The sequence below is a fragment of the Lagenorhynchus albirostris genome, chromosome 18 (genome assembly GCF_949774975.1).
Source record: "Lagenorhynchus albirostris chromosome 18, mLagAlb1.1, whole genome shotgun sequence".
Classification (NCBI taxonomy): Eukaryota; Metazoa; Chordata; class Mammalia; order Artiodactyla; family Delphinidae; genus Lagenorhynchus; species Lagenorhynchus albirostris.
In genome coordinates, this window is record NC_083112.1 from 69,274,324 (window position 1) to 69,291,329 (window position 17,006).

General features: G+C 39.6%; 1 protein-coding gene across 1 annotated transcript in view; it reads right to left on the reverse strand.

The window, feature by feature from the left end:
- Nucleotides 1–17,006, reverse strand: part of NALCN (sodium leak channel, non-selective) — a 293,862-nt gene that overhangs the window by 97,551 nt on the left and 179,305 nt on the right. Inside the window, exon 15 of the mRNA XM_060129171.1 lies at nucleotides 8,421–8,495. Coding sequence (XP_059985154.1) covers nucleotides 8,421–8,495 — 75 coding nt within the window. The remainder of the gene's footprint in view (nucleotides 1–8,420; nucleotides 8,496–17,006) is intronic.

A 17,006-nucleotide genomic window follows, 5' to 3' on the forward strand; every position in this document is an offset into this window, starting at 1 on the left:
CCTTAGCTTGTACATGCATCGCTCTAGTCTCTGTCTCTGTGTGTCTCTCTTCTCCTTTTTGTATAAGGACACCAGTCATATTGGATTAGGGACCACCCTAATGACCTCACCTTAACTTGATTTCAACTGCAAATACCCTATTTTTAAATAAGGTCACATTCACAGGTACTGGGAGTTAGGGCTTCAGTATCTCTTTTTGAGGGACACAATTCAACCCGTAATAGGAAGACATCAATTCTAACAGGTACCTGGTCTGTTTTGTTTTGACTTCCCGGATCCTTGACTAGTACCTGTTTAACTCCAAAATTCCAGTTGGCTGCTCACCATTTTTGCATTGACTTCTAGATTTCTAGGCTGCTGTCTTTTTTTTTTTCTTTTTCTTTTTAAAACTGAGGTATAGGTGATTTATAATATTATGTAAGTTTCCGTATATAACACAGTGATTCACAAGTTTTAAAGGTTATACTCCATTTTTATAGGTATTATAAAATATTGGCCATATTCCCTGTGCTGTACAACGTATCCCTGTAGCTTACTTATTTTATACACGGTAGTCTGTACCCCCATCTTATCTGTCCCTCCCCACTCTATGCTGTTTTCTTATGCTGATAATTGATATCCTCAAATTTTTAGCTTCTGTTGTGACCTATTAGCTTGAACCCTGATCTGAATAGTTCTCAGTCTTAGCTACTTCATCTCTTTAAACAGATCTTATTGTTGTTTATGTCTTAATGTGGCATAAGAATTTATTTTTTAAAAGAAGCCTAACAATGAAGCTCTATCAGAAATAGCAGATCAAGTGCTATATAAGATGAGTTTTGAGATTTCAGTTATGTTAAATTATGGGTAATAATATGTAAACTGACAACTAAAGAGTCATCTCTGACCAAAAGATTGAGAGAGTGGCTTCAAGTGCAGTTGGGTTACATCAAAGGCTTTGAGTAAAATGCTGCGCATTCCAACTCAGCCACTGATGATTTATAGCTTCTTTGGGGTATCTATCCTTGGCCCCTGGGCAGCTGAGTTTTTCCCGCAGCAGCAGAAATCCTAGTGTTGGATGCCTCCAGCTGCATGTGATTCCCAGCTGTTGTACAAATGTCACTCTCTGTGCAAACCGCAATGGGAAAAAAAACGGTTGGGTAGCACTGTAGTAAATGATGTTACTACATAACTATAAAAATTAAGAATCAGTCCGTAACCAGGTGGTCTGTCTGGAAACTTAGAGCATGAGAAGTCTGAGAGGAAAAGGTTAACAGTTCGTCTTTACTTTCTTAGCTGTCATCACTCCTCACCTTCTGCAACCCAGCTTCTGCACCATCAGAATCCCTAAGCCTGCTCTCACCACCTTACCAATATGGTGACCAATTTTTTATCAAAATTAAAAAAAAAAAACTGTGGTCAGAAACGCATAATATCACATCTATCATCTTAGTCATTTTTAAGGGTACAGTTCAGTAGCGTTAAGTACATCCATATTGTTGTGCAAAAGGTCTCAAACCTTTTCATCTTTTGAAACTAAAACTCTATAGCCATTGAACAACAACTCCTCTTTGCCCCTTTCAACCCTCACTCTATTTTCTGTTTCTATGAATTTGATTACGTTAGATACCTCATATAAATGGAATCATACAGCATTTATCATTTTGTCACTGGCTTATTTCACTGAGCATAATGTCCTCAAGGTTCATCCATGTTGTTGCATGTCAGAATGAATAATATTCTACTTTATGTATATACCACATTCTCTTTAGTCATTCATCTGTCAATGGACGTTTTGGTCGCTTCCACCTCTTGGCTATTGTGAGTAACGCTGCAATGAGATCCTACTTTCAATTCTTTTGGATATATACCCAGAAGTGGTATTGCTGGATCATTTCTATTTTTAATTTTTTGAGGAACCTCATGCTGTTTTCCATAGCGGCTGCACCATTTTACACCACCAACAAGTGCACAAGTCTTCCAATTTCTCCATATCTTCTCCAAGCCATGAACACAGAATGTCTTTTCATTTATTTGTGTCTTCTGTAATTTCTTTCAGCAATGTTTTGTAGTTTTCAGGGCAGAAATCTTACACTTCCTTGGTTATGTTTTTTCCTAAGTATTTTATTTTTTCTGATTAGGATTAGGATTGTTTGCTATGGTGACCACCTTTGACCTCTCTGAAGTCTCTGAGATTGTGAACCACAGCCTTGTTCTTGATGACACACACGTTCTACTCTTTCCTCCTACCTCTTGGGCTTCTCATTCCCATTTCGGGCTCTTTCTCATTGGCTCACTGGATTCATTTGCTGTTCCTCAGGGAACCATTCTTCCCTTGGTAAACTCATGATTCTAAAGGTTTAACTTACCACCTGCATGTTAATTTTTGCTTCTCTCCAATATCTGTCTCAGCCTCGATATTCTAAGTTTTAACCCTTACATCTATCCACAGACATTGTCTCATAGATATTTCCCAGGCATCTCATGGAAAATATGACCCCCCCACTCCCCAAAATAAAACAAACAAACCAACCCCAAAATTCTTCCTTCTTCTGCATCCTCTGCCTTGGCACATCTGGGGCAATCTAGAAACCTGGGTGATGCTCTCGTCTCCAACCTTTGCTCATCTTACATCCGACGGGTCACCAGATCCTACCCTCTGCATTCCCTCTTCTGTACGTCACCACTCCTTCACGTTCCCTCATCTCTATTTCCTTTAGTTGAGACTGCAATCACCATCTGCTTCAGGGATTGGCTCTCCTATCTTCAGTCTAGGTGCCCTTCAATTCATTCTCTGAACTGAAGAATGTAGGGGAAAAAAGAATGAAATTTTGCCATCTGCAGCAACAAGGATGGACTTGGAGGATATTATGCTAAGTGAAATAAGTCAGACAAAGAAAGACAAATAATGTATGGTATCACTTATATGTGGAATCTAAAAACTACAGCAAACTAGTGAATATAACAAAAAAGAAGCAGACTCACAGACATAGAGAACAAACCAGTGGTTACCAATGAGGGGCGGGAAGGGGGAAGGGCAATTTAGGGGTAGAGGATTAAGAGGTACAAACTATTATCTAAAAAATGAATAAGATACAAGGATATATTGTACAACATGGGGAATATAGCCAATATTTTATAATAACTATAAATGGAGTATAACCTTTAAAAACTGTGAATCACTATATTGTACACCTATAACTTATAATATTGTACAGTAACTAAACTTTGATTAAAAAAAAAAATAGAAACTAGGGGAGATTATGTCGCTCTTGGCTTAAATGCCCACAGGGTCATATCTAGTGGCTTAGCACTGCTCATGGCATTTCCTCTGCTGGTCCCTGCTTGTTTGTCCAGCTCACCATTTTCTCCCTTGCTCTATACTTGAGTCACAGTGAACTCCTAGTGGCCTCCAAAAAGCCACTATGCTTTTTCTTGCCTAAAGAAAAAGTTTGCTGTTCTCTTGGTCTCAAGCATGCTTCTTTACACTGCCTTCTTCTAACTTCCTTCACCTAGATGGGAATTACAGATTTTAGTCTGTGCCACACTTGGGAGAAAACATATCTAATTTCATCATCTGTTATGTGTGTATCCTTTGTGCTCCACAGTTTGTAGTACCTGTTTAGTTGTCACTTTCTGCCACCAGTTCATAAGCTATTTGAAGGCAGGAACAATATCTTGCTCATCATTATGTCTGGTGCCCCTAACACAACATCTGAAGTACAGTAGATGGGCATTCAGACCCCAGGATTACAAAAATGGGGAGATCTAGTAAAAGGAATACCTCAAGTGACATTAGCCTGATGCCATTACGTATTTGAATCACACAACCCTCCTTCTCCACACCCCACACTGATTCCCAGCTCACTGAGCTACATTCTGATTACAATTTGACCTCCAATCTACACATCCACAGCGAGAGAGTCTGCTGATCCAAAAATGCAAGCATCTCAACCAACCCATTTTCCAGACACTCGCCTTAGAATGAATGAATGAACTGATTCTCTGAGCAGGTTGTGTGTCACCTGCATTGGGGTGAGAAAGCCCTTATTATCCCAACTTAAGCACTTTACAAATTATATGAAATTGGGCAAGAAATTTATCTCCCTGAATGTTAGTTTCTGTGTCTTTAACATTTAGAATTAAATTCAGTAATTGCATATGAGGTGCCTGGCACCAGGGAGTTTTCAATAGGGAATATTTATTATTGTAACAGTTGCATCCTTCTTTCATGTTACATTCGTTTGAGTTCACTCCTGTGAGATGGAAAAAGTACTAAGAAGACTGAAGGCTCGACTCAGATCAGGAGATGGCAAACAGTGCCTAGCTGAGTGGCTAGTCTGTCCCCTTGCTGTTGCCCTAAATCCAGAATGACTTCAATACAGGAGACAAGACAGAGATGAAAATGAAAGCCCCCAGGTAAGGCTACGGAGAAACATTAACCCAGAGCTCATATATTTTTTTTTTTTTTTGGAGCTCATATTTTTAAAAGGACTAAGAGTTTTGTTGTTTTGTTAAAATCATAATCAACAAGAGAGAGAAGTCTCTTTACGTGTCCATCCCTCACTATGCATTGGACATCATAGAAGACCAAACATTATCAAATTTGAACCAGGCAAGACTCAAATGGGACTTAATACAGAGCTGGGGAAACAGTTTTAATTGCAGAGCTTTGAACTTAATCTACACAGACTATCTCTACTTCCCTTTTCAATGATTCTTTTCCCTGAGGCTTCTCTATGGGTCTTTTTTTTCCCTCATAGTTTAATGAATCTTCTACTGCTTAAAAGAAAACGCTTTATATCTGTCTTGCACTGAATTTGCAAAAATCATTAAAGCTGCAAGAATTCTCTTCCTTTTCTAAGTTTGCAAAACTCCACCTACATTCTCCAGTGTCTTTGCTGCATCACAGAGCATGAAGGTCATTGTCTCCTACTGCTGTTTAGAGGACAGCAGTAGGTCAAGGGGGTTTTTAGCCTCTATATGAACTGACCTGGCTTCTCGGCAGCCAAATTATACATTTACAGACAATCTCATTTCTAGTCAATTTTCTGATCTTATGTAAAAACCCATTATATATCTCTGTTTCTATCTCTATCTATCTCCAGTTCCTCTGTTGGGTTTTGGTGATGCTGAAAGAGAATCACAGTCTCTATTTAATTAGATACGGGGTCACATAAATTATGGCAGCTAGGAAATGATTGCTACTGCTATATTGCTGCTAGGAAAGCAACAGATGAATTTTATGTGAAGGCATAACTGGCATGTTTTTTCAGAGCATTATTTATTTTGGAGAGTGACAAAGGAAAAGCTACATTAGTGGCTCTAAAGGCAAAACATTGGTGATGGCATGGAGACAGGTGGCCTGGGAATGAGCATTTACATCAGAACCTACCCAAAGTCATCCCCAAGGAGCCCTTTAATTATTGCCCTGAGTCCTCTCTTTAAAAAAGTTTCTGTCTATCAAAATGCCTTTATTAAGCAATAAATTATTCAACGCTTCTTTTTCCTTAAAGAAAAGCATATATGAAGAGCCTTCAGAGCATTAGCATTAGGGAAGCAGTGCTGCTGCCCAGAATTCACAAATTTCCAGCTAAAAGTACTGAAGTAGGCATTTTAGTCGGGTAAATGCACAATTCCCTTTAGGTTTCCTGAAGTGTTAAAGAAGGCTGCTGGTCCCATAGTTTCTCCTGAAGAGCCCCACGGGTTAGCATCCCTGGCTGGAAACCACTGTCTTAAAGAGCAAGGAGGCAACTTCAGAAAATAATGGGGAAACAATAAGTAGCATGTTCCTACTTAAGAAGGATACAGTTCCAGCACCATTGATCCTGCAGACTGTGCTTGCCTCAGGGAGCTTCTTCACAAAAGCTCTGGTGCATGGAGCAATCTGATGTAGCATTCGGTCACATTTCTCCCCCTTTATCATTGGCTTAGATTAATAATCTGTGCTCTTTCCTTTAATTTCATCTCTTGGATGTTTTCCTCGTTCACTTCTTCACTTCTTTCTCTTCTCCCATTCTAGTTTCTTCACTGTACCATTCAGCTTTCTACCATTGTCTCCTATCCCATCCACCTCCAGGGACATAATCCCTCTCCCAAGCATGAGAACCGACTTTTTCTAATAGCCCCCGTTCAGTGTTTCATATTTAATGTCTCCATTTTAGAGATGGCTCACACGGTTTCTATTACTCTTGAAAAATGTCTATGCGCCAACATGTATATTTTAACACAATTGTTTTTACCACAATCATAATAAAGTACATTAAGTCTCTAGAGACCTCTCTAAAATGTCAATATGCTGCAAGCACCTTATGTCTGTGTCTAAGGAGGGTCATTGCTCCAGAAGGTCCCTGAGGGAAAAGGTGCTTTGGCCAGTGTCTGCCATCATGTGGAGTGAATGGTAAGCATCTCAGCTCTTAGCTTCTGCCAAAGTCCTAACTCCAGTGCCTCTAATTAGATCATCTGCCTTTTGGATAGTTTTAATGATCGGGTAGCTTAATTCACCTCCATTCCTCAAGAAACTGCCTGTCACATCAATGGTTATTTCATGAATATAATGACGTCTCTGTCACCTAAGATATCATTATTTATCAACAAGTAACTAACAGTCTTATGAATGAGCCTCCACAATGGCATGACTCATGTCTGGCATTTATATAGCTTTAATGTGACTCAATATAGCATAGAGGCTGAGTCTGGGCTTTTGGTCCAAATTGCCTGGGTTCAAATCCTAACTCTGCCACTTATTAGTAACTTAGGCAAGTTACTTCTCCGTGCCTTAGTTTCCTCACCTGTAAGATGAAGCTATTAACAATACTTGCATCACATGGTTGCTGTGAAATTTAAATAAATGAAAATACAAAGTAGCTGGCACTGGGCCAGTGCTCACACAAACGTGACTGTAGCTCTAAGAACCTACAGACTAGTTAGTGGAAAGGGTCAAAGACTGAAAAACAAGTTTAAACTGAATAAAGACAGACTTTGGAATACAGAGTGCTTTCTGGAACTTGAAACATTAAGAAAATCAACCATTTTTTCACATTTTCCCCATCCTCTTCTCTGGGAATAATAAAAATAGAGTAAAATCATTTAAATCCTGAAATAAATACCAGATTTGTAAAGCAAGGACTAAGGTGGTTATACAGCAAGAGATATTTATTGGTTGTGTCTAATTATATGGTTGGTCAATTTCAATTTTGAACTCACTAATTACATATTTCTTCTACAACTAGAAACCATGGGAAGTATTTGCATCAATGGCATAAAGAACTTCCCAACCCTCATTTGAAGAACCTACCACTGTTGCCACAAATTGAAAAGATCTGGAAGAAATCATGCCCACCACACTCAGATAACTATTTGCCTGTGTAGCCCCAGGACAGGGGAGAATTTAAATCCTTCCTTGATATGCTTGCAGTGGGCATCTTTATATCAAATATGTTTGTTTCTTTTTTCCTTATTGACTGCCCTTGGTTAAAAGCATAGGCTTTGGAAATAAACAAGAGTAAAACAATGAAATGCTTAAAGGGATTTTCAGATATATAAATAACAACAAAAATTTAAATAGGTTATGTCTTTGTTTTTTTAAAAATAGACAACTCTATCCAACTTGAAAATTCTGAATGTGTAGGGCCTTCCTAAAATTCCAGATAGGATCTTCACTGGGATATTAATAATTCCAACTATTGCAGTGCTGGGGAGGGTAAGCCAAGAATATTTATCCAGGCTCCCCCCTTTTATAAATTCTGCTTCTCAAAGGGTCTCTTTTCTTTGACAGAGTCAAATATTCAAGCCAAGTATCTTCCATGGAACAAAAACTATGAGAATAGCTAATCACACCTGTAATCTTTCTGCCAACATCAATAACATAATCTTCACACATTTACATTTACATTTTTGGAACATGATTATCAATGCCATAACACCCAATCTATTTTCATACACAACTGGGCACACAGTTGATCAATTATTCTATCCCATTTCTTATAACCACTTTGGGCACCCAGACTAAATTCTCTTTTAATGTCTAGTCATCAGGCAAGTTTATGCTTAATATTTTTATGATGATGATCAAGAGTATTACATGTAATTATGCCAAATGGCAATCTGGCCCTGAGGCATTTCATTTCCAAACTATCTTCATTTAATGGCAGAAGGAGAATCTAAATTCAGTTTACTGTACTATGTCCATCTTAATTTTACTCAAAATAATGATATAAAAATATTCCTAGGATAATCATAGGGCAATAAAAATTTCCTTTGTTGATATTAGAGAAGGTTAAACTTAGAAGAAAATTATTTGCCAACTCAGATTGTCTTAATTTATTAAAATCTATCTTTTTTTACTTTGAACCTTGAACTGCTTTAATACTACCTGTGAGCACATGTTTTGCCCTTATTTTTTTAATGCCGATTTAAAGAATCCCCCATACATTACTTACTTGTTTAAGCTTCTTTAGATCTTCATCAAGTTCTAAGTTGTCCAAAATAACAGCGACAAACAAACTCAGGAGGATCTATAAAATGGTTAAATAGCAATGAAAAAACCCACACGCCATAAGTATCAAAATATCATATATATGATATAGAATATCTACCTAAAATATACACTTATATAGAATGCATTAAACATGAGTTGTGAATCACTGCATAGGTATTTTAAGATACTTATAGCAAAGACATTAAAGGAACTGCATCTGTTAACTGAAATAAACAATATAAAATATTAATTTGCTTTATAAAACTGATTTAAAGTGAAAATTAAGAAACCTTTAAAAAAATAACTCAACAATCTTACTTCTAAGACTGTATTCAAAGAAAATAACCTGAAGTACTAATGAAAACCTTTATGTACAAAAGTGCTTGAGAGATTATTTGTAATAATGAAATACTGGAAATAACATCTAACCTTATTTAAATAGCTAATACAGTTATAGAGATCTCTATTGTAAAATTCATGCAGCCATTACAAATCCATTGTGGTAGCTAGTCTCCAACATTGTGAGTCACTGGTGTTCACAGTCTTGTGTATCCCCTTACACATTGAATATGGCTGGTCTGTATAACCAATAGGTTACGGAAAGGATTGTGTGTGACTTATGAGGCTAGGTAGTAAAAGTCATTGTGGCTTTCACCTCGCTCCCCCTTGGATCACACACTCTGCTGGAAGCCAGGTGCCGTGTCCCTATGGAGAGGCCCATGTGGCAATGAGCTGAGGCCTCCTGCCACAGCCATGTGACTGACCCATCTCAGAAGTGGATCCTTCAGCCCTAGTAAAGCCTTCAGGTGACTGAAGCCCCAGCTAACATCTTGACTGCAAACTCATGGGACACTCTGAACTACAGAAACACCCAGCTAAGCCCGTCTCAGATTCCAGACCTGCAGAATCCACGTGAGATAATAGATGTTTATTGTTGTAAGCTCTTAAGTTGTTCATAATTTGTTCTATAGCAATAGATAACTAATACACTCATGAATTTTAACAGTAGAAAAAATGCTTACAATATTAAATGAGAGTATATATGGTAGAAGTGCAAGTATGTACAAAAAGAAATAATAGAGAAAATGCTAGGAGGAGGTACTTTAGAAATGTTAACGGTGCCTGTCTTTGTGAAAAAAATGGACTCCCCCTCCCTTTTTTTTGTATTTCACTATATTTTCCCAAATTAAAAAAAGGCATATACTTCATTTGGAATGGGTAAATACGGTAAAAGAAAGAAAACGAAAAAGTAGAATTTTAAAAATATTTTAATTTCTAGTCCCTTTTCAACTTTGAATTCTCTAAAGTACCACATTCATTTGATAATCTTTTTCATTCTTAATATATATTCTTCCTTTTAATTTCCCTCTTGGCAAATTATTCCCATTTGTTACTATTAGACTGTTAAGCACAAAGGTAAGAAAATCGAGGCAATTTAGTCATGACTCTTAAGCACCAGAGAGATTATTATACAGAAGTTAACGGCTAGCTGTTTTCCAAGTTTAATGAGCATATAACAAGGGGAAAAAAAAGCCTCAACTACTATGGAGTTTTGACAACGTTTGGCTCAGGACAATTGCCAGCACTCTTCCTGTGAATGGCCACAGCCTTTGGGATCCTGCCAGAACTTAAAGAGGATACAGAATGGTCTAGAACATAGATTTTTTTTCTTTTGTTTAATTCTTTTTATATTGAAGCATAGTTGATTTACAGTGTTGTGTTAATTTCTGCTGTACAGCAAAGTAATACACACACACATATATATATATACTTTTTTATATACTTTCCCATTATGGTTTATTACAGGATATTGAATATAGTTCCCTGTATTATAGGAACAACAGAAGGACCTTGTTGTTTATGAATTCTGTATATAATAGTCTGCATCTGCTGACCCCAAACTCCCAATCCATCCCTCCCGCATACCTCCTCCCCCTTGGCAACCACATGTCTATTCTCTATTAGACCACAGATTTTTTACTGATGTCACCACGTCCACCATACTGTGCACATCTGGGCACAGATATATTCAGGCTTACTCTAAACCAGACATTATTCTATACAGGACATTTCATAGTTCACTCCAAGTCTAGCCCTTGTCCTGTGACCTTGAGGTTGACCTTGACGTTATCATCAAAAGTACTCTCAGTACTCCCTTCTCCTGCTTCCTCTCCCAGACTCAGAGTGGCCACCTGAAGGGCTCCGCTGTGAATCTGAGCTGTCTCACACCACTTCTGTCTCTCCTGGGCACTGGAAGCAGCCCTGGCTCTGTGTCCTAACCTAACAGCCTTTCCTATCTCCCCAGGGAAAGGGCCAACACAAATCTAAAAAGAAAAAAATAATTTCCCTGATTAAAAAAGGGAAAGCCACAGTTCCCCTCCCTTTGCTTAGTGCATTTCCTTGAAAACGTATGCTTATAAATTCTGTCCCTTTGAGATGTATACAGATCTTTTTAAAAGCTAAATAAGTCTCATCATTTTACAACCCAGGAAGAGTGCCCTGTCTCCCCTTCTCCATGGGAAGTTGGGACTATAACTTAGCCACCTGGACCCATGTTGCAAAACTACCTATTTATCATGGAGATATGAAAAGTTTTATTTTCCTTTGGGTAAAGGCAATTAGCTATCACAGAGGGCCGTCTCAGTTACCAGGTGAATTTAGGGGGAACTGTATTTAACTAATGATGCCGTCGAGTCTTCTTGCCTAAGGACTACTTGTTTTCATCCTGAGAGAATGGATGTGTTGTGGGGATGTGTATCAAAGGGTGACACGGCTTTCTGTCTCTGCGATCACTTTGCTGGGCTGTCCGCGATGCCCATCACAGTCTGGTTTAGTGCTATTCAATAATAAAACTGTTTTCTTTCTTGTCTACCTTGGTGGAGGTTTTCTGGATTGTCAGGAGATTTTATTTTTAATTATTTTCCCAACACCAGACAGATGGCAGGCTACTTAACCACAGCAAGGTTATGCTATTCGATTAAATTGGACTCTGTCGCTGTGTCAGATACTGCCTGGTCAGGAACTTAAATGAGATACTGTGCTCACCGCTACGAAGTTCACAATCGAATTAAGCAGACGTGGGTTGGCAGCCTGGTGCAAAAGAGCAATGGGGTTGGAGACCTTGGCCGGCAAATAGGCTCTGACAGTCACCAGCCGCGTGGCAACCACTAGCCCACTGTGAATTTCAGTGCTCTCATTTGTAAAATACAATGGCTATAATAATAATAGCTTGACAAATTGCAGCTATAGTATTTTTTCATTTAATCCTCCCGCAAGAACCCTGGGGTGTGGTATAGCCTATATGAAAATACACAGACGTAAACTTAGATATGCGACACTAAAACAGTTTTCTTCATATTTTTACATATCAGTTGAATGTAGTCCATAAGCCCTCCATTTGTGTTGATGGCTGAAAACCGAATCTTGCTACATGAATCCAATTTTGTCCTTTAAAACTTAAGTTACATTTGAATAAATGCTCCTTTTCTTTGTAGGTCTGGTTTAAAGTCAAAGATGTGATGGTCATTGGCCTCTGGTCCACTGTGGCCATGTGACTGGTCCTCTGTCCCCCATCAGGGGCAGTGATGGCGCTTATTTAGGGGACGCTGGGCTTTCTCTCTGCTGAATTGGTCACCACCTCAGTTCCTGCAGCTCCTGCTAAGATCTCTGGTTCTCAGTGACACCCCTTGTTTTAGTTTCCTAGGGCTGCTGCAACAAATTGCACTAGCTTTGTGACTTAAAACAACAGAGGGGCATTCTATGACAGTTCTGGAGGCCAGAAGTCCAAACTCGAGCTGTCGGCAGGATCACACTCCCTCCAGAGGCTCTAGGGGAGGATCCTTTCTTGCCTCTTCCAGCATCTCGTGGCCCCAGACATTGCCTGGCTTGCAGCAGCCTCACTCCACAATCTCTGTCTCTGTCTTTTCCTCATACTCCCTGCATCTTGTCCTCACCCTTCTCTTATAAGGACACTTGTTATTGGACTTGAGACTTAACTGGATAATCCAGATTAATCTCATCTCAAGATCCTTAATTTAATTGCATCTGAAATGACCATTTTCCCAAATAAGGTCACATTCACAAGCCTGGGAGTTAGGACATGGATATACTTTTGTGGAGCACCATTCAATCTCCTCTACTCTCTACCTGGTCTCTAACTTGGGCCCTTGTTCTAGCAGTAGTGTTCGTCCTACTCAGTGGCTTTCAACTCTCAAGGAAGTTTGGAAGTTCTGCCATTCCAGGTGGAGGCTAAGGGAGACTGGTTCTTGCTGGGGGGGCGGGAATCTTTCAGACTCTCTCTACCTAGACCTCTCAGGCAGCTACACAGCTCTCTGCGGGCTGCCCCTTGTCTGTGTCGGCCCCTAGCAAGGCTCTCTCCCCATCAAGTTCAGACAAGAAGTGGTTGCAGGTCTTGGTTGTCAACACACCAACGATGGTGTGACGTGCCACCATTGTCGAAATGCACCGCCTCCCTGTCTCTCTCTGGGCCCTTCTGCCTCCCTCATGCTTCATCCCCAGAAAACGTTATTTCCCCTCAGAAAGCAGGGATGTGAAGGAACATGGGAGCAGGGGCTTGGAGCGGGGGCACACGTGTGTGAAGACTGACAACCAGAAACTAAACTCAACCAGGGTATCCCAGGTTCGGTCCTGTGCCACCTGAGCACTCCGACTTCTCAGAGCTGAGCTGGGCCGATGTGTCTGGGTGCCTCTTCTGAACGCTGCTCATCTAAGATCATGAGGGGCTGGTCATGAGTCCAGCCAGGTGCTACCAGGATAGCAAGATACCAAGGAGAAGGAGGTTTCTGGCAGGAAGGGAATTGTGAGAAAGTCTTTCCAGGTGGCATGAGGGAAGACAGGGCCTTGGGAGTATGGGGCTAACTAGGGACCTGGTGAGCAGGTGAGTATGGCCAGAGCATGGATGCCTGGCAGGAGGCTGGGGGAGCCTGAGAGGTAGGCCTGGGGGCTGGCAGTTTGCCCAAATGCCACCAAGGGAGGTCGGGAGGTGTGAGAGGGAGGTTGCAATAATCACAGAATGATGGCGTTCTTTTCTTCTCTGGTAAAATTTTCCTTTCAGATGTTCTGGTTTTTTATGCAGGTAATGCAGTTATTTTAAGCTGGCTCATTGAAATAGTAACGGGATCCTGTTAAGTGCAGTTTGACAAAAGTTATTAAATATGTAATGTTTTGTTACCTTAATTTAAAAAACAGTACATTTTATACCTCCTTTTTGGAGGAAAGAGGAAAAAGCTACCCTCAGGGCAGAAGGACAGAGAAATAGATGGGGGATTCTAGCTGCACATTCTCTTTTTCATGGAGATAAGAGTTTGATTTTCATGGTAGAGAGAAGGCAAGACTCAAAAAGGAAACACTTTGGCTTTGCTGAAGGGGCTTTGCAGGTAGAAAGCCCCTCGCTAACAGCGTTGAGACAAGCTCTTGGGGAGGGTTTTGGTAACAAATTTAAGCACAATATATGGGAAAGTTTAAAGTTTGCTTTAAACTTCATTAAACCTAGGTTCATTCACTATCTGAATGTTCAGCCTTTCCTGCTTAGTTAACATGAAGACGTGATGGCAAAAACAGAAACCGTATTTAAAAATGTGTGTGGAGTTCGAGTTTCCTTGAAACTCTGTGTGGACACGGACGTTTATGGATCCTTGTCACCGTGTTCCTGACGAGTAGGGCCCTGTGCTAAAGTGAGGACTTGGCACTTGGGGTCTGGCTTTGATGTTTCTCTGGAGTGGAAATAGAAGATGCCGGGGAGGCTAGGTCTGCAGCTGATTGCCAGGAGGTGAGAATTACTTTGTAGTTTTTTTCTCAGACTCTAATAAGTTGGCAATAACCACCGTGACAAAGAAACAGAAGTGAAGGGAGGGTGGCAGCTTGGTTTCCATCATATTTAATTTACACTGTCAGTGAGACATTATTTTCCTACAAACCAGTGCTGTGCGGACTTGGACTTGAGCTCGCAGGCTGACTTGGGTGTCAGCCATTTCTCCCCCCATCCCCCATATTAATGGGAGTGGGGGACAGATCCTAATTCTGAAAGCAAGAACTATTCCTCAATCCTCTCAGTGTTGCTTTTTGTTGTTGCTGTTGTTTGTTCTGTTTTTATAGAAAGCTGAGGTAATGCTCGTTAACCTGAACCCATTACGTTGACGTCTGAGTCTTATTTTCAGCCAATGTCTGCCTACTACCAGTACCATCCGTACTGTGCCAAAAGGCTTTTCATAGCCATTAAATGAGGTTCACAGTTTTATATTAAATGCTACTGATATAACAAGAGGATTTTTACAGGGATTTGTCACATTGAATCACAAGAGCTTCATCATTTGCATGAAACCCTTTTACCTTTATGCTTTGCTGGTTCTAAATTACACAGTCAACCCGTTGTGTGCATTGTTTATCTTTCATAATTTATATAATATTTAAATTTATAATGGGGCATGGAATTCTAAATCACTATTTTTTCGTAAAGATGTAATTTCAGGGGAAAAATGGCTAATGATATATCCTTTCATTTCCTCTTGAGCTTTGTTAAATAAAGCACACATATACTCTCAACACAGCGGTATTTAGTATGTGCAATGCTTTAAAACAAGAAATTCATATTTATATTTTCATGCACTGGCTACTTGCCACTTTTAACAGATCTATAACACTGCATTATATTAATATGCAACACACGTATTTGCTCTATCATGCAATATACAATGGATGTAATACATCCACTTCCTTATTTTGTGATCAATATTGATACATCATGAACCATTGATTTCAATGTAAAAGTCGAGAATAGCTATTAAGATAGTCCAGGTATCTAATTCTTTATTTTTCTCAGATTACAACACCCATTCTCAAGATATTTTTGGCATTGACAATGCATTTGGTGTGGAAAATCAGATCTCTGCAAGCCTGGCAAGTCTCCTTCCTAGAATTTTTATGAATGGGGTAGCTACTGCTTGGTGGGGTGCTGACCTTCCAGCTTAGTGGGTTTCAAAACCAATGTCTCCAGGTTCAATATGGCTCCCGCCGCATGTGGTAGGAGGCGTTCAGCCATTGTGATTCCTCACGACCTCTCTTCTCCTCTAACTTCTCCTCTCACTCCTGAAAAAGCCAGATTCACCTGAGCTAACGTATTTGCTATGTTTAAGTTTGATACCTTTAACCACAGATAATTAACTTGGTTTTCTTCCATTTAACCATAATGCATTTCAATGAAATTCAATAAATGACTGAAGCAGTGTGTTCCCCAGCATCATTATTTCCTCCAATTTTGTTGTGACACAACCCCTCTGTGCAACACACAAGGGTTCTCACTCTGTCTACTGAAGGGAGAGGCTAGGTTAGCATGATTCAGGCTGCTGAAAGTTATGGTGTATTTTCTCAAGAGGGTGGCTTTACCATCTTAGAATGGGTCTTCTTGATTGAGAATTTCTATCTCTGTAGCTTCCAATCCTGTTGTGCATTCTTTCCAACTCTGCATATAGTCCTGCACCCACCCTATCCACCTTTCCTTTTTCATTTCCATTTCTCTTCTAAAGTTTCCTCTTATTATTTTCTTTTCCTTTTTATATAGCTTAAAGATAGCCCTTTAACTGAAATGTCACCTTTAATCTTATTTCTTTCTCTACTGTGAACTTTATTAATAATTTCTATTTTTAACATTATTTTCAAGGATACAGTAGAAGCACAGCAGGAATCTGGTCAACACCTCATCATCTTGTGGTTTTCTTTTCCTTTTTACCATTTATAATCACACTCTCCTAAGCTGTCTTGCAGGCTGTAGTTAGAAACAATTTCATTTTTCATATAGGTCAACAAAAAGTCAAGTGTAATCAGAGCAATGTAAAATGGGAAATGCTCACCACAGATGCACTTTTAAATGAATTCTATATAATCAAGTTATTTAATTTACACTCTGGAATGCCCATTTTTGTCAGCAAAATACGACTATTTTCTGAAAGCTGCTGCTACAGAAGCAAAATCAAGAGATTGCTGTGTTAATGTAAGCACTTCAAAGGTAACAAAAAGACTATACACAATGAATGCTTAATTACATTTTCTCTCAGTATTCCCATCACAGGGCTTTCCTTTGAAACAATAATAAAGGGGAAAACACTGAAAGAAAAAAAAGAGTCTTTCAACTGCTTGTCTTTATCGTTCTTATCCCCAAATCATTGGCAAAAGTGGGGGAAAAGATAGATTTCATAAGCATTTGGCAAAACTGCAATCAGTCAGGACAGAAATACAGAACATACACCTGGCGAATGAGAGAGACATTTTACAGGAACAGTAGATAATGGCTATAAATATGCATTTGCTATACACTTAAGCCTGATTTTCATTGTGGGCTGACAAACTGGTGGCCCCAGGGGGCGATGGAATGGCCTGCTGTTTCTTATTCCAGAACAAACTGCAGCAGAGCATTTCTTGTTTTTTTCTGCTTGGCACATGCCTGTTTGTCCCTGAGAAGACTAAATCAGGAGCTCCCCAGGCTGTGTGGCTCCACCGGCCTGCGTGGGTAAAAATCAAATCAGAGCTTGTATAT